This window comes from Nothobranchius furzeri, chromosome 7 (assembly GCF_043380555.1).
Source record: "Nothobranchius furzeri strain GRZ-AD chromosome 7, NfurGRZ-RIMD1, whole genome shotgun sequence".
Taxonomy (NCBI): Eukaryota; Metazoa; Chordata; class Actinopteri; order Cyprinodontiformes; family Nothobranchiidae; genus Nothobranchius; species Nothobranchius furzeri.
The window spans coordinates 67,013,748-67,041,278 of record NC_091747.1 but is presented as its reverse complement, the minus strand read 5'-3'; the positions used below and the strand labels follow the sequence as shown (position 1 = coordinate 67,041,278).

The 27,531-nt window shown below is 43.6% G+C and overlaps 1 protein-coding gene across 4 annotated transcripts in view; it reads left to right on the top strand.

The window, feature by feature from the left end:
* The window catches only part of hoga1 (4-hydroxy-2-oxoglutarate aldolase 1), a 50,195-nt gene extending 25,221 nt beyond the window's left edge, over positions 1–24,974 (top strand). For 2 of the 4 annotated variants that reach the window (XR_011521225.1, XR_011521227.1), the window contains exons 3-4: positions 106–4,168; positions 12,518–12,604. Coding sequence is in view for 1 of the 4 variants with exons in the window: in XM_054751877.2 (XP_054607852.2) it covers positions 12,518–12,614; positions 15,716–15,849; positions 24,166–24,315 (381 nt within the window). In the remaining 3 variants the exon portion in view is untranslated. Of the gene's footprint in view, positions 1–105; positions 4,169–12,517; positions 12,615–15,715; positions 15,850–24,165 lie in introns of those variants that run through there. The other 2 variants (XR_011521226.1, XM_054751877.2) reach the window with 2 other exon arrangements.
* Positions 24,975–27,531: the final 2,557 nt, after the last annotated feature.

Genomic DNA, 27,531 nt, shown 5'->3' with positions numbered 1-27,531 from the left:
GAAATAAATCAAACTGTAATTAAAATATAAATTTTCAAAGTCTGGATTCTGGATTAAATCTAACAATATATGCTCTCTTTTTTTAATTTTTATTTTTTATTTTAGGGGAGACTTTGCCTGAAGGACACAGCTGTACCTACAATCTTCTCTTCCTTTAAGGCAGGGGCGGATTTAGGACTGAAGAAGATCCGGGGCTTAACACACACACACGCGCATGCACACACACACACACGCACACGCACTAGTCAACAGATATATTTGTCTTGTACCACATAATTTTTAATCTGAAGCTACATATTCAGCATATTCAGGGCAGAGTATTGTTCCTGTTAGTGTTTAGTGTGAGATGATAGTAAATATTTCCTTTCTTTCTCCAACAACTTTACCTGATAAGCTAACTTTAGGCAAACCAGCAGCACAACTAATATTTTCTAATAAGACTCACAAACCTGAGTCAGCACCAGTCTCATCAAAGCTGGGGTTCTGTCGCCGTACTTTTGGTCTAAAAAACGTCCTTATGTCCATCTTCACTCATGCGTTTCAGGCAGAGAGTGTAGAAGAAGCCGGCTGCTGAAGGGCTTCTTCTTCAGTGGTGGAGGCTCAGGCAGGCTGTATACAAACTACTGCCAGCTGCTCCCTCTCTGTTGGACTTTGGTACTGCATGTTACTTCCACGTTTGAGATCCGGGGCTTTTCATTAAAGATTCGGGGCTTCAGCCCAAGTAGCCGGGCCTAACGCCGCCCCTGCTTTAAGGTAAAAAAAAAAAAAACATCTTCCAAGAAGGAAAGTACAGGTAAGTAGGAATGACAAGGTAAGTGACAACTCCGCTGGTTTTGTAAATAGTTTTGAGAAGGTTGCAGATGTAGAAGCAGGGGAAGACAGTACCATAAAAGTTGCTGTTGATCTGAGCAATGTAACGATGTGTGAAGACTCACCTCAAGAGGTCTTTGTTACTCTAACACATGATGACATTCCTCTGCAAGCAGTTGAGTGTGATACTGCTCATTTTGGTCACAGTGTTCAACACCAGAATGACTCAGACTCTGGTCAGTTTAACGCTGTGCCATTACAACCAAACAGCATCCTGAGTGACCATTGCTGTCAGATCACAGAGTCTCCCAAAACGCTTAAAAGGAGAGTTCTGTCAGCAAATGAAAAGGCACGTGTAGTTCAGTAAAAGCTCAGATTGCAATCCCAGAAGACAAGGTGACTGAAGGAAAGAATTTCTTCTTTGAAAAGTGTCACCAAAATTCCTCAGAAGACACTTCTAATATCAACTGAATGTGCCTCTCTTCTTGATGGTTTGGATGGTGTTCCAAAAGAGTTGTTTCAGAAAATGAATCAGAAGAAAAGATCATCTTTTTCTGAGAACTTGAAGCAATTTGCAGCTACACTGCTTTTTTACTCTCCTAAGGCTCATGAGTATGCTAGAGAACGCTTTCACTTGGCTTTGCCTCATCCAGAGACCATTCACAACTGGTACAGCAGTATCTCTGCAGATCCTGGTTTTACTCTTTCTTCATTTACAGCTTTAAAAAGTCATGTTCTTGAGAAGAAGAAGGAAGGAAAAGAAACTGTTTGCTCTTTGATGTTAGATGAAATGTACATTCATGAGCAAACTGAGTCTGATGGGAACCAGATTCATGGCTATGTTGACATTGGAGCTGGTGAGATTGAAAATGTTGTTGCGACACAAGCATTGGTCATCATGGTTGTTGCCATCAACCAGTCTTGGAAGCTCCCGATTGCCTACTTTATTATCAACAGCATGAATGGGAAAGAAAGAGCTAGCCTCATTCAAGAGAGTCTGTATAGGCTTCATGACATCGGAGTTAGGGTTGTATCCTTGACATGTGATGGCCTCTCCCAAAACATGGCCATGATCAGGGAGCTTGGTGCCAATCTGGACATAATGGACATGAGATCATACTTTGTCCATCCAGCAGATCACACACAGAAAATCCATGTTCTCTTGGACCCATGTCACATGCTCAAGTTTCTTCGCAATGTCTTTTCAACTGTTAAAGTTATTGTTAGGGAAGATGGCCAGCTGATACGTCGGCAGTACGTTGAGGAGTTGCACAAGCTTCAGGAGAGGGAAGGCTTGCGTCTTGGCAACAAACTCAAAATGGCTCACATTCAGTGGCAAAATCAAAAAATGAAGGTTCATCTTGCGGCCCAAATCTTTAGCAGCAGCGTGGCTGCTGCTCTTGAGTACTGCGAGCAACAACTGAGGTATCCACAGTTTAGTGGATGTGCAGCCACAGTTGATTTCCTGCGCACAGTTGATGCTGCTTTTGATGTCCTAAATAGCCGCAATCCACTTGGAAAATGATACAAAGCACCCATCACACCAAAAACTAAAGAATGTGTCTTGGTCACTTTAAAAGAAACAGAGTCTCTCCTCAGAGGGCTCAAAATCATAGGGAAAGACAACGGAGTGGTACATGTGCATTCCACACAGAAAAGGACACCCATCTATGGTTTCATCACCTGCTTCAGAAGAGTGATCGGCATCTACGAAGACCTTGTAGAGCATCCAGCTGCTCTTTGTCGATATCTTCTGACTTACAAACTCAGTCAGGACCACTCGGAGCTGTTCTTCTCTGCAATCAGAGCACGTGGTGGTCACAACAACAACCCCAATGTGAGGCAGTTCAGAGGGGCATACAAGCGTCTTCTTGTAAGGCACCAGGTTAAAAGGGTACAGGTAACTGTCTTCTTCGTGACAACACAGCCATCCTTGACTCCACACCAGCAACTGTGAACATTGCACGCAGGTTGGATGTGGTGCCTGTAGAGGCACTTGTACTTGACGATGACTCCATCATTGATCTTCCAGATGTCAACAACCTGTCTGAGTACAAGGAAGCAGCGATTTCTTACATCACTGGTTTCATTGTCAAAAAGTTGAAGCAGAAGATTACATGCATGCCTTGCTCACAGGCACTGACATCGGATGAATCAGTGCATCCACTCTTGGCATTGAAGGACAGAGGTGGATTACAGAAACCATCACAAGGCATCACTGCAGTTTGCCATGCAACAGAAAGATGCTTCCAGTGGATTCTTAAAGCCGATGAAGGAAAGGCTCCACGTGGAAGAGGAACAACAGCAGCCATTGTTGCCCAGGTTGTCACTGACTGCTCAGAGAAAAATCTCTTCCCGCAGCTGCACAGCCACATGTTTGACGTGTGTACTGAAAGTAATCATGTCCATGTTCTTGTAAAGATGGCTTCTGTGTGGTACTACAAAATTAGATTAAATCATGTAGCACAGCAGGAGACGGACCGGATAAAAGAAGGAAAAACTGTCAGCAAGAAGCTCACTAAATAATTCCATTTTTATGGAGATTAGAGAAAAGCTGTCCTCATCATATCTTTTAGTCTGTCTGTACGTTTTGTTATGTGCTTGTCAGAAGTTGTGACCATGAACATTTTTCTGATATTTGCAGACAGAACATAAATATGAAGAGTCTTACTTTCATCGGACATCCAACACATTAGCTATGTGGGGAGGGATATGTCTATCCTGTTTGCCTGAAAATAAACCGGTCCTAAAGGCCAAATTCAAAAGCAGCGAGACTCCCACCTGGAAGTCTTTCACTGCTTTTGGAGCTGGCCTTTAAGACAGTCGGCAATATTAGTTAAAAAAATATCATTTCCCCTATTAGTGAAATGAACTTTGTCTGACAAAAATGTCCCTGGACTGTCATGTCTGATAAGAGGATGCACAACAATTAAGCTAGAAATAAATGTGGCCATAACACTGTTGACAAACCTCCAGGCCTTCTCAATTTTAGGAGGTTCTACACCTGCCCTCCATCTACACCTTTGGGTGATGGATGACATGATGGTCATATGAGGGTGGAGAAGGTGAAGCCGGTGCAGGTCCTCCTTCATCATGTTGACCAGCTTCACACTGCTGACCACCCCCATGTCATTGCTGCCACAGTGGATGATGAGGACACCAGGAGCTGCTCTTCCATGGAGGGAGTGGAACAAGAAGGGGAGAAGGTCTTTCCACCTCAGTCCGCCCCAACCGAACCAGGAGACACAGACGTCAGGGAGGCCAAGGTTGTCTCCAAGGGTCTCTGCAGCCCTCTGGGCACCACGCCTCACTCAGCTGTCACCGATGATCCAAATGGCTATGGAGGAAAAAATAACAGGTTTGGCCTAGCTGTTTAAAGTACAAACCCATTCATGAAGTGGTCAAGACAGGTACTTGGAACTTACACGCTGCGTTGTGTAGCTGATGTTGGAGACACACAGGCTGCCATGGTGACCTTTAAACAGATCTAAGAAAAAAATGAAAATTAAAAACTCCAAGACCTCATGTCATATTTACTAATCAGCTATGGCTGATTTATTGTTTGGATCACAGTGAGTTACACTAATTCTAATATATTTTTATTTCTATTACACATACATACTTTTTAACTGTTATTTTCACATGACTGTTATCAGGCTGTCTTGTTCTGGTTCTCATGATAATAATTCTGTGTCTTCCAGTAAGTTATCTTGTGCTTACTTCATCTGTATAATGTCTCTTTACTTTTGGTGAATTGTACTGAGTCCAGAATAAAGGCTAGTTGGCTGTAAAAGATACAAACAAGTATTACGTTTTGGAAATATATGAAATGTATTTAGGCTGCTAATTTAGCTTGAATACTAATAACTACCGTATTTTCCGGACTATAACTCGCACTTTTTTACATAGTCTGGCAGGTCCTGCTACTTATACTCCGGAGCGACTTATATAACAAAATATGTAGGCTACACCGCGCTGCTGCGGGCCGACTCCGACCCACCCAAGAATGAGTTCCCCTGTCCCGCTGGGAGGGTTTCAAACACCGCCTTCCTCGACTGGAGAACGTGGCGCGCTGCTGCGGGCCGACTCCGACCCAAGAATGAGTTCCCCTGTCCCGCTGGGAGGGTTTCAAACACCGCCAGCATCTGTTAGAGCCTGTGGCGGGGTGCTGAGGGCCGGCTCCAGCCCAGGAATGAGCTCTCCTCGCTGGCCGGAAGGGTTTGAAACACCCCCATCCTCTCCTCTGCTGGCTGTTCATTCTGTTATGGTTACCGGTGCTTGTCGTGCAATGTGAAACGCTTGGTCTCAGATTTTGTAAGAAAAATAATAAAATGTCCCCCCAAAATACGACTTAAATATATTTTCCCTTCATTATACATTTAATGGCTGGTGCGACTCAGGAGCGATAGCCCGGAAAACACGGTACTGAAAACTTGCTCAAAGCAAAATGTTTTCATTACGGAAATAAATTATAAACTTACCGATTTAATACTTTTTTAATCCAGGTACTTTTCATGAAAAGGCGCCGAAAACCTCCACCTAAACTTCGTGTGAGGTTCAGGTCGATGGGTGTTCCACAGTTAGCTCCGGTTGGGTTGTATGGCGCGGTATGGGGTAAAGGTGCTACTTCTCAGTAAGCAGCGCCAGCCTCTCAGTTACCGGCGCCAGCTTATCATTAATCAGATCAGTAGTTTGCTTCAGAACTTCTATAGCCTCCTGCTGCTGGGCAGTAGTCTGAATTTTGGCCTCCATACCACGCCATAGGGTGGAAGCTAGGTGGCTACATCCGTTAGCTTGGCTCCCACCTCCGCGTTAGCTTTGGGTTAGCCAGGGTTAGCTTCAGGTTAGCTTGTAGCTAGTTCGACCCGGTGTCGTCAGTCGATCCCAGCTTTACAGCCCCACCCTCAGCTCCTCCTCTCTTCCCTTTTATGGAATTGTCTGGGCTGGACGGAACCTGTGACACGGTCAAAATGGCGGTGGTGGCCACCTCCCATTATAGACAAAAACGTGTTATTGGAGCCTATGGAATCGAATTGTCCAGCATGTATGTCGATGGGGGCGACACATCTGGCTACTGTGCAGGAGATGCTCGGGTCAGAGGCTGAACAGGAGGCAGAGAGATGAACGGTTTGATACCACGATGCAGTTCTTCTGTCAGTTGATGGAGAGGGAATCTGAAGAACATCCAGCTCTGGAGGAGCCAGCCACCAGCAGAAGCTCATGGAGGGTCTCTTGTTTGCAGTGAAAATGTTGGCAGATAAAATAAGTGAACTTGTGACTCCACGTGCACAAAGCATATCATGCACATGTGAACGGTTATTTTTACACTGAAATACTTGAGTTTGTAGCAGGCGTACTTTACAACTTTCATTATTCTTAGACGATTATTAAGTTTCTTTTTGCTTTGGACATGCAAGGTTGTGTTGTGAGTTCTTGTTTACCTTGACATGTTTCGACCGACGACTTCGGTCCTCATCAGAGGTGTCACCGATGTTTGCGTGACGCGTCTCTATCAGCTGTTCTTCTGGTGACATCTGATGGAGACTGCAGTCGTCTTTTCACGAAAGATTAGGCAACGGCGTAAAAAAGGGGGTCTGGGGGGTTCCTGCGCTGCTGTAGACTTCCGTTTTTGTTGGACATTACTTGTTTTTTATTGTGATTGAAGCCACGATCATTATGTTTTCTTAACAAGTCGCTGGTAAAGGTGTCTGTCCTCCACAGTCCCCGTGCAGTCCCTGGTGATCTGACCTTCAGCTCTAACAGAGAAAAGCTCCAGCAGCGCCGCATCGCTCCAGTTATCGTCACAGCTGACTCTGTTAACAAAAGCTAAACTTACAGCCTGTGTTTTCTTTCATTTTCAACACAGATGCCAGCCAGAGCTCGGAAGTAACTTGCCAGGTGGTCATGACACTTCCCTTGGCAGCACCAAGGTGCAATCGCCATTTATAAGACAGAAAATTACTGCAGTATTATTACCAAGTGAGGCGGAGTGAATGACACTAAATGTGTGCATCTCAATGCCTGCATGGCACATGTTTAAGACACATAGTTTCTGTGATATTACGCTGATTTGCCGGCATGGTGTGTCTTGAAAAAAGGGCTTCAAAAAGTCTGACTGAACACAAGTTTTTTTCTCCTGCTGGATGGGGTGTGATGCAGCCTGCTTCGTCTTTTTTGACCAGAAACGGGAAAACTTCTCTGTTGGACCAGAGGGAGGATCGACAAACCTTCCCCCAAAGCAGAGGTGCTGAATCCCGGTTCCTCGACGGATGCACGTTTTAGTTGTTTCCTTGCTTCATCTTACCTGATTTTAATCAGTAGGTGATTGCTGAATGCTTGAGCAGTTGATTCAGCTACTGAATCTTGAGTGTTGGAGCGAAGAAACAACTAAAACTTGCTGGATGCCATCAGGGCTGCAGGTACAGTCTGTGTCACTCCGGTTCCTTAAAGAGGGAGCTGGCTCCTGTCGGTCACATCAACAAGCCGTATGGTGAGGGATTTCTGTCACGGATTATCAGCCGAAGGAGACCCACGTCTAACATTAACGTTTGAGAAGAAGCACGTCGTCTCTCTAACGTGTGGAGAAGTTAATCGCCGTTAGTAAACTTTTTAAAACTAAAAGAATTCTTAGGTTTTACATAGTGGCTAATACACCCATAAGAACATGAATTAAACACATGAACACAGGTTTGTTAAACTAGGGGAAGGACCTGCAGGCTGTTTCTTGTTTAATAGTGATCAGAATCAGGCGCTGTAGTTGTGCCATAAAATGTTTTTTATTTTTTTCATTTCATTTAGGATATTTTTAGTCAACATTTGAGGATCTTATCCTGAATTATATGCAAGGATAAATGTAATTAGTAGAGGTCAAGTAAAGGAAGGTAGGAGAGGCGACGTTTGTAAGGACACGCACAAAATGAAAAAAGTTACTAAGGTGCAGCATCGCTGCGTCGTCGCTACCGAGCGTCGGTTTTGATGCGTCGCCACAACGTCTTCGCAGGTTTTAAATCAGCTCTATGCAAAAGGTCACAGACAGTGCTGATGTTCTCGTGGCAACATAACCTTCTCCTGGGTCTGGCCAGGCTTAGTCGTGGCAGAAACCACTCGTCATACAAGCCGGCTCAGAACTGTTTCGTTGGCGACCGACACATCACTACTTCCTTAGCCTAGCTAGCGCACTAGCCTTGCAGGCGTGCTTTTGCTTCTTTTCTCTGCACCACTGTTGTGTTGTGTGCAGAACCAAGTATGACCCACCGAGTACCCGCAGTCCTGGCTCCTGGGTTCGTATATTTGTACACCTCGCTTTAGACGAATCTGGAGCTTCCCTGACAACAAACTCACCGTCGATCCACATCCTTTGACGGGGCTGAGCGGGATGCTCTTTAGAGCTGATCTGGTTTCTTCTGTTTTAAAAGATGCTTACATTTGTGTTGGCTGTAACAGTCATTGCCTCTGTGAATCATTCCAAGTCAGTAGAGTTTCTTTATTCAGCCAATAGGTGACTAACATGAAACAATGGTTCTTAAGCACCGTTGTGTCACACCACTGGAGGAAAACAACAAAGATGGCGTCAGCTCAGGAACGGCGCTTGTCTGAAAAGCCTTTGGCAACTTTACATGATTTATTGAATTTAATGATTTATGAAATGGTAGAAATCGCTGTAGTTGTTGTTGGACGCCGTATCAACACTGTTCTTTTTCTTTTATGGTGCAGACTGCCCCATTGTCTGTTCTGTCGCCCTGAATGGACCTAGCTAGGACCAATTGTGTGCACCGGCAGTTTGATAGACAACTGTAGATCACGCTGCTGAGTGAGCCATTTCAATGATTTGTTGCCAATTTTCTCGGTATTTCCAGGATCTGCAGGTCAAGTATCAAAGATCTACTGGTGCGATCGGCAAGTAGAAGATCTGTCTTGGAAGGCTGAGGAACGCTACAGAAGTGGAAGACTTCTCTCTTTTGTTATAAACTAGTTTAAAACTTAGAAAAATGTGTGAAAATTCTGCATTTGCTTGTGTTGCCATATTCTTATTTAATTAGCTCAATAACAAGGCTGTTGGATTTCACACTGATAGTCTGCCCTTCTAGTTTGTGGGTCATAAGCTGAAAAGTTCAGGACATTTCTGTCAGTGCAGGTTTGGAATTATTTCTTCTGTCCTCTTCAGAGCTGTAATTAATTTCCTATAGTTGTCACAGCCAACGGCAATAAAAACAAATTAGAGGCGTTTGATGACTCGTAAGCCTCAGATATTTCTGGCAACATTTAATTAAACTTCAAAAGACTATTCACTAAATGACCCATTTACACAAAGATACTGCCCACATTCCTCTCTTATGGTTGAGTTTTTACTGAAAAAGTACTTGAAGACTAAAGTGTGCATCTTCACCAACTTAAAGAATAAACATGAGTGTGAGGTGTCCATGTGCTCTTGGTACCAGGGTACCTTAGGCCGCAGTCCGATGATTCACTTTTTTGTCGAGTCATCTAATCTGCGGTCGCATGTCTAGGACACTCAGATGAAGAGAAGGGAAGAGCTAATAAGTGACCACTTCCTGGTGGTGAGTTGGCTTCAATGGTGGGGGAGGACGCCGGTCAGACCTGGGAGGCCCAAATATATTGTGAGGGTCTGCTGGGAACGTCTGGTGGAGTCTCCTGTCAGAAGTTAAAGTCCCACTAGTTGTCACACTAGTGTGTGTGTGTGTGTGTGTGTGTGTGTGTGTGTGTGTGTGTGTGTGTGTGTGTGTGTGTGTGTGTGTGTGTGTGTGAAATTTGTTCTCCACATTTGACCCACCCCCTGGGGAGCTGTGGACACAGCCGCGCTCGGAAAACCAAGGCAAGGCAGCTTTATTTGCATGGTACATTTCAAACATAAAGACGTATCAAAGAGCTTTACAGAAGCAGGAAAAGCAAAGAAATCTAACAAAGAAACATTAATTTAAATTCAGCTAACTAATGAAGGCCGAGTCAAAAGGTGAGCAGTTACAGAGCAGCAGCTGCAGCATAAGAACATTCATCCAAAGGCTGATGAAAACATGAAGGTTTTTAATTTTGATTTAAACGTTTCTAGAGTTGGGGCGCATTTAAGGTCATGAGGAAGCTGAATCCATCTGTGAGCAGCGTAGTAGCTAAAAGCAGCTTCACCCTGTTTGGTTCTGGCCCGGTTCTACCAGCTGACTGTTTTCTAAGGACCTCAGAGCCCTGCTGGGTGTAGCAGGAGATCGAACGTGTCGCCATGGCATTGAGAGATTCATAAACTACTAAAAGCACTTTGAAGTTGATTCTGTAGTTTACTGGTAACGTGTGTAGACATCCAAGAACAAGAGGCGATGTGCTCGGTTCTCATGGTTCTTGTTAAGGCTCATTCTGAATAAGCCGCGGTTGTTTTTCAGCTGTTTTGGGGAGACCATTTAGAAGACTATTGCAATAGTCCAGCCAGTCCAGGTTTACCCCCCCAATCCAACCCTTTAATGCTGAGTGTCAAGCAGGGGTCCCATTTTTATAGTCTTTGGTATGACCTGACTGTGGATTCAAACCCACGATCTCCCAGTCTCAGGGTGGACACTCAGACCACGGAGCTGGTTAGAGCTTCCATCCTCACCTCCAACAGCATTTCAAACATGCTCGGGGAGGTGGGGGACACAAAGTCTGAGTGGGCCTTGTTCCATGTCTCAGTTGTTGAAGGCTGAAGCTGAGGCTGCAGGGTTGTCGGTAGCTGTTGTGACAGCATCCCCAGAACCTGCGGATGGACACCGACAGTTATGGATGCTGTCGAGCTGAAGAAAGAGCCATCTCGGGTCTTTCTGACCTGTAAGACTCCAGAGGCAGCTGACGGTTACTGGTGCTCCAAGCGGAATGTGGCTCGGGTGGTCGTGGAGGTGAACAAATCAGGCGTGGGAGGAGTTCGGTGAGACCATGGAGCAAGACACTGTACAGCTTCAAGGAGATTCTGGTCCACCATCCGGACCCTCAGGAGGAGATAGCAGTTCTCTACCAACACTGTTTCTAGTGGGAACGGTGTGCTGCTGACCTCCACTCAGGACGTTGTGGATCGGTGGGCAGAATACTTGGAAGACCTCCTCAATCCCACAGACACGTCTTCCAGTGAGGAAGGAGAGTCTGGGGACCTTGGGTTTGGCTCTTCGTTCTCTGGTACTGAGGACACTGAGGTGGTCAAAGGCTCCATGGTGGCAAGGCTCCGGCGGTGGTGTGTCGGTTGAAGCCGCTCTGCAATATCACATGAACCTCAGGGGCAGTCCCACTGGACTGGCAGACCGAGGTGGTGGTTCCCCCAATTTCAAAAGAGGGACCGCAGGGTGTGTTCCAACTACAGGGGGATCACACCCCTGAGCCTCCCTGGTAAGGTCTATTCAGGGGTTCCCGAGAGGAGGGTCCGTCGGATTATCTAACCTCAGATTGAGGAGGAGCAATGTGGTTTTTGTCCTGGCCGTGGAACACTGGACCAGCTCTATACCCTTAGGGGGGTCCTGGAGGGTGCTCGTGAGTTCGTCCAACCAATCTACATGTGTTTAGTGGATTTGGAGAAGGCGTTCGACCACGTCCCTTGGAAGGCTGGGGGTGCTTCGGGAGTACGGGGTACTGGTGTCAGAGCTTGGTCCGTATTGCCGGCAGAGTCGGGCTCGTTTCTGGCGAGAGCTGAAAGTAAGCATCCCAATGACCGGATGGATGTACGAGTGTGAGAAATGAAAAGAAACTAAAATGTGATAAAATCCTAAAATCTCTACACTCATTTTTGTCAGACAAGTGCACCATCTTATTTTTATTTAGAGCTAATAAGTCACTGAGGTTGTTGGTGTGCTGAATAAACGTGTTTGTAAAGCGCAAAATGGCTTGTAGGTTTGAGCGTCTACTTTTATTATTAGTAAAAATAAACGATCTGTGGATGGAAGGGATGAGTGTTTCTCCCATTGACTTCATTCTATGAAAAGTTTACTTCATGCCTTCACTGAGAACTCACGACGTTTCGGGGCTTTAAAAGGTAAAAGCTGGAGAGTGCTGCTGACACCCAGGGAGACGGTGGTCTCCCATTAGAGCCGAAGCGCTCCAGCTTTCAGCAGAGCAGCAGGAGCTCCTCCAACCTGATTGACTGACTGATCAATTACAGTCCGGAACGTTTGAAAATAACTAATATGAGAAAAGTGACTGACAGCCTGTGATTAAAATACCCACTCTGTGGTAACACCGACGGAGACGGAAACCAGATTCTGCAGCTTTTCCCCGTGGAGCCTTCAGCTTCACATTCCTCCTCTCCTCTTTGAACATTTCAGGTTTGTTTGGATTCTGTTTAATATTCTGGATTGACAAAAGAGGCAAAACCAAACAGCAATCTGATATTCATGAGATGCTAATCACAAGCCTCTCCCATTCGTTCTGTCGCTGCTGCTCATCTTTTGAAGTACATTCTTCCTTTCTAGGCTCACTTGGGACTGATCTTTCATTTCTTCTCCTCCCTTTTCTGTTTTGAATCTTGAACGATCCCCTCCTCCCAAAACCTCCACCATGTGTCTCACACTGAGCGATTTGTTTACCACGTGAGATGCTCAGCATGTCCTATTCTCCTGTGACAGCCTCTCCTGGGACTAAAATACTCTGGCAGATATTAGCACTGGCAGCAGGGAGGAAGGTTGCCAAAGACATACTGCTGTTTTTCACTTTCTTCTTTATTTTTATGTTTCTGTTACATCCTCAGATCACACGGATTGGCCTGATTGTTCACAAAACCAAGAGGCAGGATTTCCAGGTTCTGGCAGGCTCAGCAGGGTTTCTAATGGCCGCCTATTGTGTTGGTAAGAGACCTTAAATCAGGGTTTCTGTTCCTCACAGGGAGCCGTCGTCTGCATTTAGTTTTCATCCAGAAATCAAAACTAAACCAGAACTAGAACTTGTTTTTATATTCCGTGTTAGGCATTCACTCACAGCTGTAAAAACATTCCCGTTTCCAGTTCTTATGGGTGCTGTTAGGATGAGAAGCTCGGTGTTCGTTCCCTTCAGAGGAAAACAGAAATGATCTGCAAGGATCCTGGGGAGAACAGACTGAGGGTAGGAAGGAAGCTTGCAGGAACGTTTGTTCCTCCAGTCCAGAAGGATCAGATCCTCAAAGCAAAGCGTTCCAACCAACAACTGTTTAAAAGACTTCGATTGGGACAGAAAGCATGACATCAGATCTTATGGAACTAGATTTGTGCAAAAAGGATTAACCTAAAATTACAATTGCTCACCAAGTAAACCACAAAAACGCACCAAAAAAGTAACATTTCAGAAGCAAACGTGTGGGTTTCAAAATCATAAAAATCATTCCAAAAACCAAATGAAGTCGTTCATAAATACATGTTTAATATTTCAAATAGAAATGAAATATTTGATGTGTTTTAGACACATTTCTGGTTATCTCTTATTTCTGCATTATTGAGACAATTTAGGCTTTTATTCTGAAGAGCGTGTTTTGGTTCTGCTGAAAGCTCTGTTTGTGCTGCACCTCGGTTTTGCTTCTCCTCTGAGTTTTTGCTTAGCTTTCGAAAGAAAGGCTTAGTAGGAGGAGCTTATTAGTGCTTCAATCTCATTGGTCATGAGTGTCACCCGAATGCTGTTCCGTCGTTTTTAAAAAAAGACGCGCGGACCAGGAAAACCATAGACATGAATATGTAAGAATGGAGACCCACCTAAGATGGCGGCCGGCCACTATGTCAGCTATGTCAGCTCCAATAGGTAGCGCCGGTCCACGGGGCGTCTGGGTGAATGATGTCTGAGGAGAAAACCGTCTTTTTCTACCACAGAGTAAGATTACAAAGGTAGGCAATGATATTAGTTATACATGTAGATTCCATGTATGGTTAGACATGTTTTACATCACATCTAAACCATATGTACTGTATTTATAAGGGATGTAAGAAAATATCAACATGGCAATATATCGTCATATTTTTTCCTGTGGTTTTACATCGATATTCAAAAGCGGTGTACCTAATCTTTGGAATAATTTACAAACATTTGTGTGTTTTCTTTTCTTTTGGTGCAGTTCAAACGCCGACCACTAGATGACAGCAGTGTGCAATGTCATGTCGTTCTTTTTTAAAACACAGAAACAGTTTTGTTACCTGTTGACGCTACATTTCGCCGACGGAACGACAACATGGAATTAGAAATAACGCACAGCAAGAACACACCTAAGAATTGTGCAATGTGGTTTTGTTTCCACCACTGAAATGTAAATCCCTCTATTATGGTTCAGATACCTCACGCTAAACATGTTAACTATCAGTTTGGACTGTTTAAAGAATTTTCTTCCAAGAAATTCAGTCTAAAAATAGCCAATATTGTCTGGCTGAATGCATCACAATATATCGTATCATCTCCTCTGTATCGTGATATGTATCGCATCACCAGATTTTCATCAAAACACATCCCAAATATATACATGATAAATGACCCGCGCTTGTATAGCGCCTCTCAGAGTAAAACTCTACAGCGCATCATTCATCCATATAGGTGGTGAATATTAACCTTAATATGTATCTTATTGTAATGTGTATGAGTGTAAACAATAATTAACTTGTTAAATCGTACGATCATAAGATCTGAAATGGCTCGTTGTAAGAACAATATTCATTTTAAAGCCATCATTGCTTTTAAGCACAGATTATTCAAACATTTCATTTAAACAGCTTTTTCATTCAACTCCTGATTATTTAACTTCTAACTACAAAGTCAGGGAAGCTTCCCTTTCTTCAGAGTGAAGAATGCTGTCTGGCTTCTATGCAGAGAGTGCAGGGGACCTTGACAGTTTATTCTGACTTCATGTATGTGACACGCACTGAGCAGAACCTTCTGGGTCTGGAAGGCCAATGAGAAAGTGGATTTATTTCTGTAGATGAAAGGTCACTATGTTGATCAATGTAGATGGTGAAAAATGGACCCATTTGGTACGTTACACGAGTCAACGGGGCTAGCAACGCGATTTTCTAGCCCGCTGTGCCTTACGTCCTGCATCACACACGTTGTACTGCAGTTTAAATGAAAAGTAATGATGGGTGCTTCGACCACGCCAGTCACGTACTTTGAGATTTATTAACTTGTAAAAGTTCGTAATTAGCATGACTACAAACTAGAAATTGGCGACGTCACCACATAAGCTCCTCCCCCCTAGCGTAGCTGCTACTCACCACATGACCAGATTTATGGTGGTTCTTTCCTCCTGTGGGAAGTTTGCTGAACTTACGGCCATTTTGCCTCAGTTTCCTCCGTGTCTGGTTCGATGACGTCACCTTGGTGAAGCGCGTTTGTAGTCCTGGACTTATTTTCACACAACACCTAAGATAGTGTTCCCCCTGTTCGAAAATAAGCATGTTCTTGGTATCAAAATGTGTTTTTAAAATTTGCGGACATCATATGTGAAATCCATGGAACATCACAAACGGAATTATAAAATAGTGTTTTTAGCCTCGTTGACTTGCGTTCATCTTTTCATTCTTCCAGGGACCCGTGCGGGACTTAGGCTCCCTATTACGCTAATAAAACTGAGGTAAACTAAAGATGAGAAATGCATTCAGTTGTATTTATTAGTTTTTATTAGACTGATCAAGTTTGGCTGCCTGAACGTTTCTTTTCGAAATAGCACGCTGAAGAACATATCACCATAACAACCACAAAAATAGTAACGATTAGACCATAACCCCCCCCTCCTTTTACCGGCATAAACATAAAGACAGTCTGGTTAGTAGTAGCTTGTTTATGCAGCGGCCGGTACCGGACTCTGATTGGTTCTTTTCTCGTATAGTCCTGCCTTTGCTGATTGGTTCTTTTTTGTTTGTTTGTGTGTTTGTGCATGCGTGTGTGTGCGTGTGTGTGTGCATGCGTGTGTGTGTGTGTGTGTGTGTGTGTGTGTGTGTAGGAGCCGTTGGTGGAGTGTGCGCTCTAGCTAACGTGCTGGGCCCGGAGCTGTGTGAATTGGAGCGTCTGTGTAAGTCGGGGTGTTGGGAGGAAGCCAGGCTCCTGCAGCAGCGCCTCATCGAGCCCAACGCTGCGGTGAGTACCATCTGCTGTGTGCTTTTATTCACCGCACCATGAAACAACCCGTCCTCTCTGTCACAGGCCCCCACAGACGGCGCTAGAACAGGGATTTAATCACATTTCTTAGAAGTACAACTTGAAAAATGGGACACAGTATTGATGGGGCAACATGCTATCTCCTCTTTGGCAGCAAACATTTAAACTTTCTTTGATGAAATGAGGCTTTTGAAACACTTTCCTGCAGGGCGTTGAACAATTGAATGAGTGAAACGGGAGATATTATTACAGTTACAGTAGAGTGGCAGTAAGCTCGTCCTGCTGTCCCTTACACACACACAGACCCAGTCCACTAAAACAACAGTTTCACTGCATAACTGCATGCATCGTAATATTTGAAAAGTTTAATGAATGTTTGAGTCTGTATAACAACATCTACCAAACATGAACAATGCACAGCAAAAGCATAACCGTAGAAATGAATAAGGAACAACCAGAAGAAAATGTCTGATCTGTTCTGTGTGTGTGAAAGGATGCACTACCTCAGCAACACGTCTACACACAACACGTCTACACACAACACGTCTACACACAACACGTCTACACACAACACATCTACACACAACACGTCTACACACAACACGTCTACACACAACACGTCTACACACAACACGTCTACACACAACACGTCTACACACAACACGTCTACACACAACACTATGGCGTTTAAAGCGTGTCACAACCCGTGCACGCGCATTGGGTCCACAGCGCGTGTGTGAACGGGACTCGCGAGCGCAAATATACATGGCGAGAGGTCATTTGTGCACTGAGAGGGAGCAAACTGTGTCTGTGAGCGCACAAGGATGTGCACAAGTGACAAACCTGCGTGCGCGCGTTGTCAACGAGCACACGGCAGAGGAAAACGTGCGCGCGCGGCAGCCTCTGTGCGTGCTCGGCAGCCTCTCTGCGCGCTCGGTTTCTGACTCCTGCTCGCTCGGCTGTAAGGGCTTTTGGCACTCTGGAGGCGTGGCCTGTGGCAGATCTTCTCTGTCCTCTGATTGGTTAGTTTACCCCGCACTTTACCCTCTATCTATATAAAAAAGTCTGATATTCAGTAGTTGCTGGCATAGCTCAGCTGGGAGAGCGGGTGACTTTCGCCCCGGAGGATCCAGGTTTGAGTCCGGCCAAGGAAAATGCAGTAGATGTCATGTTAATTTTTCTTAATTTCAGGTATTTTACAGTTGTGACCGTTCAACTGTCATTAAACGTCCGAATGTTTGCTGGGCAGTGTTTTAAAAAGTGCACATAAGCTAGATGGTTTTAACCATATAAAATTACATTTTTTGTGATACTGGAAAAATACATACTGAAATAAAACTACTGGTTGAAAACTTTATGACTGTGGTTGTACAATATATGACTCACTAATACACTGCAAACTCCCTTAGAGTGCGGCTTCGAGAGAGAGAGAGAGAGAGAGAGAGAGAGAGAGAGAGAGAGAGAGAGAGAGAGAGAGAGAGAGAGAGAGAGAGAGAGAGAGAGAGAGAGAGAGAGAGAGAGAGAGAGAGAGAGAGAGAGAGAGAGAGAGAGAGAGAGAGAGAGAGAGAGAGAGAGAGAGAGAGAGAGAGAGAGAGAGAGAGAGAGAGAGAGAGAGAGAGAGAGAGAGAGAGAGAGAGAGAGAGAGAGAGAGAGAGAGAGAGAGAGAGAGAGAGAGAGAGAGAGAGAGAGAGAGAGAGAGAGATTCTTGCCTCATTAATGAATTGTTTATTTTTTCAGTATTTAATTGACAAATTATCATTTCAAATAATTAATTGATGAGTTACATAATTGTCCATTTAGAATTGTTGAATGGACTGAGTCAAGTTTGGTGCACTTTATATATTTCAAAACATGTTTTTTTTTATTTTAATGATGCATATAAATAATTTAAATGTTAATTTAATGAAATATTTCTATTTTTTCATTACCTCACCCTTGTTTTGACAAAAACGGGACCTTGCTGGATAATATCATGGAGAAACTATTTGTTCACAGTACTTGGCTCAGTGAGGATCTGTGTACCAAAGGAGGAGATACTCAGAAATCTGTCTGCAGATTGTTACAACCCAGACTGGAAGTGGTGGGCTGTAATAAGAAAGGAGACCAAACAGAGAAGTGGGGGGTTCAACAACTGATTTATTTAACCAAAGTAAGGATTTACTAAAGCAAGTTAGTGAACAGAAAATGGCCAGTGAGGACTCTCCACCACACAGGAGAGACCCAGTGAAAGCAGAAAAACAGTAGGCTTTGTAGGCAGCACCACACCCTGAGCCCAGGTGCCTCCAAGGCTGCTTAACCAGCTGCCTACAACAGAAGAAAAACACAATTAAACACAAATGAAAACCCAATGAGACGGTGGGGGCATCACAACACGTTCAGGACTACCCAAACACCAGTAATTCTTGACTGCACTGATCTGCTTTAGTAAATCCTTACTGTGGTTAAATAAATCAGTTGTTGAACCCCCACTCCTCTGTTTGGTCTCCTTTCTTATTACAGCCCACCACTTCCAGTCTGGGTTGTAACAATCTGCAGACAGATTTCTGAGTATCTCCTCCTTTGGTACACAGATCCTCACTGAGCCAAGTACTGTGAACAAATAGTTTCTCCGTGATATTATCCAGCAAGGTCTTGTTTTTGTCAAAACAAGGGTGAGGTAATGAAGAAATAGAAATATTTCAATAAATTAACATTAAAATTATTTATATGCATAATAAAAAAAAACATGTTTTGAAATATATAAAGTGCACCAAACTTGACTCAGTCCATTCAACAATTCTAAATGGACAATTATGTAACTCATCAATTAATTATTTGAAAGGATAATTTGTCAATTAAATGCTGAAAAACATAAACAATTCATTAATGAGGCAAGAACTTTTTAAACTTGAACATACCTACACCCACAAGTCTATTTTTACCTGGTTAAAACCATCTAGCTTATGTGCACTTTTTAAAACACTGCCCAGCAAACATTCGGACGTTTAATGACAGTTGAACGGTCACAACTGTAAAATAATATCACAGGAATTAGGAAAGAATAATATGACATCAACTCTATGTTACTTGGCCGGACTCGAACCTGGATCCTCCAGAGTGAGAGTCACCCGCTCTCCCAGCTGAGCTATGACAGCAACTACTGAATATCAGATTTTTTTATATAGATAGCTAGAGAGTAAAGTGCGGGGTAAACTAACCAATCAGAGGATAGGGAAGATCTGCCACAGGCCACGCCTCCAGAGTGCCAAAACTCCTCACAGCCGAGCGAGCGGAATTAGAAACCAAGCGCGCAGAGAGGCTGCCGCGCGCGCACATTTTCCTCTGCCGTGTGCTCGTTGGCAACGCGCGCACGCAGGTTTGTCACTTGTGCACATCCTTGTGCGCTCACAGACACAGTTTGCTCCCTCTCAGTGCACAAATGACCTCTCGCCATGTATATTTTCGCTCGCGAGTCCCGTTCACGCGCGCGCTGTGGACCCAATGCGCGTGCACGGGTTGTGGCACGCTTTAAACGCGATACAACACGTCTACACACAACACGCAGTGTTAATTTTGACAGGAAATTTTAATTTTATTTTAGTCTTAGTCTTTTGGCTAAAAATTAATTTTAGTCTTAGTCCAATTTTAGTCATTGGATTTATTTTAGTTTTAGTCCCATTTTAGTCGACGAAAATAACAAGTAATTTTAGTCGATAAAAATAAGCAATTTTAGTCAACAAAATGCATATATTTTTTCTAATGAAGTAATTTCATACTTTTGTATAGAGCACGGAAAAACTAGTGTAATTTAATACACAGGGTCCAAACTCTTAACCACCACTGATCAGATATAGCACACACAGCTAAGAACATAGAATATTTGAATAAAAAACACTTCACATGTTTAACACTTACGTGTTTAATAAAAAAACAAAAAGCACACTGGAAATTACAAAGGTGCTCTTTTTAGCAACTGCACAACAAGAATTTACAAGAACAGCAAATTTAAACATGTTAACCCTGAGTCTGTAGATATTCACTTGTTACAACACAGGCTCAACCAAACAGTGTGAATATTTATTTGCTGCGATTCATTTTGAGAAAAGCACTTCGTGCTAGTGTGACCTTTGCTCGGTTGCGTTTCCCTCTAGTGAGGTCACCTGTGATACTGAACACTCTTTCTGCAAAAGACTGAGAAGCTGGCATTGCCAATATATCTAATGCTAATGGTTTCAGGCTGTGATAAAATGTGTCACATTTTCCAAGCCAAAACTCCATTCCCGTTTCACAAGTGATGGACTGTGAGAGCTCTTCCTTATACTGGCTCATCTGCTGTCTAACACTACACTTGGAAGACTTTGGTTTAGGCTTTGTTCTGAATTTGGAGAGAAACCTGAAGACTGGTTGTCTGGAGGAGGAGGAGGCAGATGATGAAGAGGAGACGGTGGCGAGTGGTGCCGGTTCAGGTCCATTCAGTTCCTCCAGATCAGAGTGGTTCTCCTGTGTCTGAGAGCACCGAACAACATACCCTTCTGCCTGCTTGAATGTTATCATCAGCCACATTGAGGAGGGTCTGACACACAGTAGGATTGAGAAAACAAGCAGCTGCTACAAGTGGGGAAAACGTGTCATCTGAGGGATCAAGTACCCAGGCAAAAGGCTGGCTCACATTACCTTCCATTTTACGTGCTAGAGCAGCAACCTCTCGACTTGTGTTTTGTTCCACATCTGCCAGATGGCTGAGTAAATCAAAGAGAGCAGGGAGTGTTAATGACATAGACATTGTGTCACTCTGAAGAGTTTGTGTGTGCTCAGCAAAAGGCTGCAAAAGTTCTTGCATTGACTTCAGCTTCTGCCACTCACTTGAGAGCAAGCAGTCCCATCCCATCTCGTCTGCTACTTCACAAACAGATTCTTTAACTTTGAGGAGACGTGCAACCATTTCATAAGTACTTGACCAGCGTGTGGGGCAGTCATTCCCAACAGTTAGGCCGCACTCATCCAAAATCTTCTGTGTTGCGACTGATGACTTGCGAAAAAGTCTCACGATTGATCGGACTTTGTTCAAGACTCTGTTGATGCTTTCCTCCTTGTTTATCATGTGGACAACAAGCTGAAGAGTATGGACGACACATGGCATCCTGTCCATGCCCATGTCCTGACACTGCAGGTTTTCTGTCTCCTTGGAATCACTTTCACTTAGGATGGATGCATCTGGATCATCGGAGCTGGAATCTTCATCTTCTGGAGCACTATGTTTGAATGCTGCCACCATATTGCTACCACTGTCTGTTATTACGGTGAGAACTTTCTCATTTGGGATCCCCCATTCTTGCCTGCACTTTTCCACACAAGCCTTAATGGACTGGGCAGTGTGTGGATGGTCAAGTTGTTCAAGAGCTAGCAGTAAGTGTTCTGGTTTTTGTTGTTCAACACAGAAAAAGCAGCAACTTGTGCCAAGGAATGATGCTGTCATTCCCTTTTTAGTCCACAGATCAGTCCAATACATACTTTTCTGGCACTAGACAGTCTTTTCTTAAATGTAGCTTTTTTGTTTTCATAGTGTTTTTCAATTAGATTACTTATCTTGGTTTTCTTTGGCACAGTAAACTTCTTATCCAAACTTTCCATCATCAGAATAAAATCCTCATCTTCTACTGTTGTGACCGGCCATCCTGTGCATCCAATCCATGTAGCGATAGCCTCTTCTTTCATTTGTTGATCTTTGGCATCACTCTTGTACTTTGTAGTACTTGTAAATGCGTCCTCAATGTTCTGGTTGGACATTTTTGCCTTTTTGGTAGCTGGTTGGCCACCATCAGCAATGGTTTTCTGCAACTGCAAAAAAATAAAAATACACAATTAAAACATTGACTTTCTAACAATGATTTACCTGTTGCTTTTTGAGATTTCATACATTATATTATATATATATATACATACACACACACACATAAACATCTGTGCGGGCTCGGGACTCGGATCATATCAGTGCAAACCAGACATTGTGAAAATTATAAACAGCCAACAGCATGCTTCACTTTACTGGTCTAGTCCTGGTTTAGAGCGCACGTGCAGCGAGCGGCTGTGACCCAAAAAGTACCAGAACCGCTCACGGCGCATGCGCAATCATGCATCAACACTGCTCGCCCGCTATTTCCCTAATAACACACGTTATAGTCATGAAAATACGGTACTTCCGAATTTTTATCCCAACATGACAGAGTTGATACAGTTTTATTTGCCTGTATATTACTTTTCGGGTCGTCACGTGTACATCATTTAAGTGGATTTACCTCGGAGAAAATGGCGAAGTGGCCATTCTGTAGATGCCTCTTCAGATTCGTTGTGTTCTTTCCTCGGAACGACAGTCCACACTCTCGGCATGTAGTTTTGGTAGCAATGTTATCATAAGAAAAATGACTCCACACATCTTCTCTTCTTTTTCGCCCAGCAGTTAACATTTTCCTCTACTCCTTCTTCTTATGCCGTCGATATATTCAGTGAGCTATGTTTAGCACACCGCGCATACCTGCCCCTTTATACTATTCAGGGTCTGTCTTCTCTCACGTCGTCCCGCACGTTCACGGCACGCCACGCCCCTTGTCTTCTACTACGTTCACGTCTCACAACAACACAATAGTCGCACCGCACCATAGAGCGCCATGTAGAAGAGCGTCATCGTAGATTTTCGTCTCGTCTTTCATTCGTTGACTAAAAGTTTCAATCAATTTAATTATCGTCTTCGTCTTTTTCCAAGCATTTATTTTGAATTTTTGTTTCATTTTCGTCTGTAAATATATTTTCGTGACGAAAAAAAGACGAAAATATTTTGTCAACAAAATTAACACTGACAACACGTCTACACACAACACGTCTACACACAACACGTCTACACACAACACGTCTACACACAACACGTCTACACACAACACGTCTACACACAACACGTCTACACACAACACGTCTACACACAACACGTCTACACACAACACGTCTACACACAACACGTCTACACACAACACGTCTACACACAACACGTCTACACACAACACGTCTACACACAACACGTCTACACACAACACGTCTACACACAACACGTCTACACACAACACGTCTACACACAACACGTCTACATCACAACGCCATGCTGCTTTTGGCCTTTGGTGCAGTTCTGAAATACAGTTTATGGACAAGTTTGTATTTATCCTATAAATGACTTGCCTTATTTAACAAATGTTAAAAATGTCATTTTCTAAGCAGCTTTTGTAGTCAAATGGCTGAACTGATAGTTTCATAACTGAATCATAAAAAGGTGAACAGAAGCACGCTGCTGTCAGAAGAAACACGAAAGCCGGGGCTGGACTTTGGTCTCACGCAAAGATCAGATTAGCGTTTCTGGTTCTGAGGCGACTCTTTTTCAGACGTCCTCCCCAGCAGTCCAACTGGGACTGAGGTGACACTTCGGACAGATTGGCCTGCTGAGAACTATGCCTTCTGCCTCCAATTGGCAAGTGGAATCAGCCAGCGGGTGGTTCCTGCAGACTGGATTCTATTTCATGCTGGACGCTGTTGGGTAAACATCTCTGCCTGTAGCACGAAGCTGCGTCGGAGCTCTCGCCCCAGCGAGCCGGCAGACAGCTGCTCAGTGGGAGGAGAAAGCAGTGTGTGTGTGTGTGTGTCCCACAGCAGCGAGGACACGCACAGCAAATTAATAAACTAATGTGGTTCAGAGTCTGAAAGCAGCACAGCTCATGCCCGCCGTTGTTTACTTAAAATGGAGGACACCGCAGACTTTCCAGCGCATTTTAAATGCCACCCACGAGCTTTCCTTCAGAACTATATGTGAACACTACACTGCCTGTTCGAGACCGAGCTGACGCTGTCCTCTCCCGACCGTACCGACGCTAATGTGTAAGCAGCATAAAACAAAGGAGCAGCGTGTCCTGATAACAAACACATTTCTCTATAAGACAAGTTTACATCGTTATAACAAGAATCGTTTTATCATTACACGTTTCCTCTGTTCTGACGGCAACACGCTTTCATACAAAACAGTACGTAAAGCTTTGTTATCCATGATATCTGTGGATTGAAATAAAAGGGCTTTTATTTACAAGTACTAGTTTCCTGTGACCTTGCACTGCATACTTTATATCTTATAGTATTTTTTATTCTAACTGTATGGTAATTTTTCTTTATCTATTTTCTTCTCCCTGAAGATGACCCCGTCTCGTAGGTAGTGTTTTATTGTGAGTATAAAGGGGTTGGGAGGGAGAGGGTGTATGAAGACTGAATGCTGCTCTGTGTTGCTAGGTAACCAGGACGTTGGGTGTTCCTGCCCTCAAGCAGGCAATGGAGTGGTTTGGTTTCAATGGCGGTCCATGCCGCTCTCCACTTCAGCCACTCACAGAGGCGGAGACTGAGCAGCTGAGACGGGGCTTCTCCACCAACGGTTGGCTGTGACGACCCGGAGTCCAAGCCGCTGATGCAGCTGCCTGCTACTAAATACTAAACTGAACTGAACTGAATTGAATTGAACTAAAATGAACTGAAATGAACCAAACCGAACCAAACTAAACAATGTCAATAGAAATGACACGTTTCCATGGATACTGAACAACGGTGCGCAACATACAAAGTATAAAAATGTGATTGTGAAACAATTTATAATATATTTTTGTGATTATTTAACTGTGACACATTAAAGAGAAAGTCACCCCCTACCAGAGTCCAACTCCACTCCCATTTCCTGTTTGAAAAATACACCACAAGGAGAGGTTGCCTGTCAACAATTGCACACACTTTGTGACGTTATATGGCACCAGCTAACGTCATAGGATACCTCTTGGCCAATAGCGATGGCAGATTTAAATTCAAATGTAGTGCAGAGTTTTTACCTGAAGAGGGCGTAACACTGACAGTTTTAGTAAGATGTGTCTACAGTACAATAGACACTCAGTTATCAGCAAAATAAAGTTGCAGTGAGGGTCACTTGCTCTTTAAAATTTCACTGATTAACAGCTGATTGCTGATGTTTTTTTATTTTCTCACAGATGAATGTCATCAGAAGATGAAAAGTCTAAATATTTGGGCCGTAAGTGAATAAAAACCAATTCCCTTAACTCAGCTGCTGTCTGTGTTTATTCCACACGGTGCGTAGATGACTCCAGTGTGGAGGTAGCTCTCTAACAGGAACCCACCATGGAGTAGAACTGAAAAGGCTGGGTTTGGGTCCGAACACAAAGGCCCCCATTAATTGTAATATTTTCTTTTTTTTTTTTTTCAATTAGGCCAAGAATAAACAAGATCAATATATGGTTTGAGTGAGCATTAATATGATTTGTTAACACTGGCTTTTCCTGGGGGGTGGGGCAGCAATTTTCTAGGGGTGGCCATGGCCACCCCTTGGGGGCGCCCTTGGCTGCCTGATGGGGCACGGACCCTTGGGCCCTGTGGGGGTTCTGCTGGATTCAGGGCACCCTTCGGTTTCAGACCGGTAAGGTCTGTGGTGCATCTGGCCTGGTGAGTGGCTTCGAGCGATATCCTGGGGCTCTGTCATGGCTGCTGATTAGACCAGAGACAGTGGAGGTCATGTCAGCAGATCACAAGATGGCTGTGTCCCTCTGTGTTACACCAGCAACAACAAAGCATTCAACTTCTGTCTGAAAATAACACACATCTGTTTAAAGAAGCTGTTCACGGAGAAAATGCTCCTGGGGCGCATTGCCACAGCCGCGAGAAGAGTCTCCCCTGATCCGGCGGTATTTACTGTTAGCTACATTATTTTAAAAAGGTTTTCACTTCACAGCAGAATTTTAAAACACCGTCAGTGTTTTTACCTCCTTTCTGTTTATTTATGGGGATTCTTAAAGGTGGTGCCTTTGCTGCTGCTGGTGTCAAGCCAGACAAATATTTAGACAACCTTTCATATGATCTTCTGTTTGAAGGCTGTGATAATAGCTCTGATGTGAAAAACAATCATGTTTGGCTCAGATTCTGATGCAGGCATCAAGATAGCCCCCTAAGCTTTTTTATTACTAATATCTCACAAGGCAGTGGCTGCTGGTGGCTAGCTGGAGACACAAAAATGCAAGAAAAGGTGTGAAATTTGACTTTAAAATGCTGAACTGGAGTGTGTGTAACACACCAAAATGGTCCATTTTCACCGTCTAATTGACCTTTGATTTGAAGAAATAAACCCACTCTCTATCTGGCCTCCAAATCAGTCCTGCTCGGTGCTTGTTTACATACAAGACAACATTCAGACAGACCCAAGGTCCGGCACTCTGTGTTAAAGCCAGACGTCAACAGTCTTCACTCTGAATAAGTGAGGACTGCAGGACTTTACAACTCATAAGCTTAAATAATCCTGTGATGAATGAACAAGATGTTTAAATCACACATTTGAATCATCTGCACTTAAATCAATGAATTTAAAATGAATGTTGCTCTTATGACCCATTTATATCACTAATCAGTACGTGTTGATGTAACAAGTTCATATCTACATTCATACGCATTGCAATAAGATACTCATTAAGGTTAATACTCACCTCACATAAGAGTTTTGATCCTTCTCATTCACAGAGTGTTAAAAACATCCTTGTATGTGAACAAGGCGTGGCTTTCTGAGGAGTGTTTGGTAAAGTGCTCGAAACTGATATGGCAAAACTTGTAACACGGTGGTTTATTAAAACAAGAATTCCTTCCTGCACACTGGAGGCTGATGACTTTTATAAATAAACAACTCTCTAGTTTATAAACAAACAACAAATTATTTTACAACCCAGACTTCACAATTTGTCTCAGATACAAAGAACGGTTTTGCTAAACATCTAGCTTCCATTGCAGGTGCCTCTCGTTATTCTGACTACTTTCATAAACTACTGTTAGGGCAAAGAATTATTCTGTCTGGTGCTTTCAGCGCTGCACAGATGTTACATAAGTGTTAAAAGTATAGCTTACCGCTACTTTTGTAAAGTTTCCGGTGCCACCGGGCAGCCGCAGCAGGGACGACCTCTGAAAAATGTCCGCGACATGGACTCCGTTGTTGTCTGGAAGTTTGTTTTTTTCAAGTTAAGAAAAGAGGCGGACGTGTTTCCTAAATCCTGCATCAGTCCAAGCAAGGCAACTTCTTTCTGTTTTTATTACGTTAGTAGCCAGTAGCACTGTGCATTGTTGTGTGCGTCAGTGATATTCAGTCTACGAGGAAGTCGTGCAATGACAAAGGTTCCGCCGTGCTTGAAATGCAAGCTGCGATTAAATGCGTGAAATTTTTTTAACGTGTCGTTATTTTCTAATTAATCATAATAACGCGTTAAAGTCCCGGCCCTAAAACAACTCAAAATGATAGGGGGGCTTGTGATTATTTTAACTTAATTCACACCAGACCTCTGACTGTTACAGTAAGCTTCTGGTAAGCTTCCAAAAAAGTGAGAACCAAAAATATCCTGACATCGCTTTTTTTTGGTTCGTTTTAAAACACAGAAAGTGACGCCACCATCAGCGTGAGCTCTGAGGAAGTTTTCTTGTTTCATGTCATCAGATATGAGTTTGGTGGGAGTGTCGCTGCCAGCTGAGCAGCTGATGGTGATGACCCTTAATTGGCTCACAGAAATAAGCCACACACTTCCAGATGGAAAAAAGAAGTGGAATTCTGGTCCAACCCATGCGACGGGC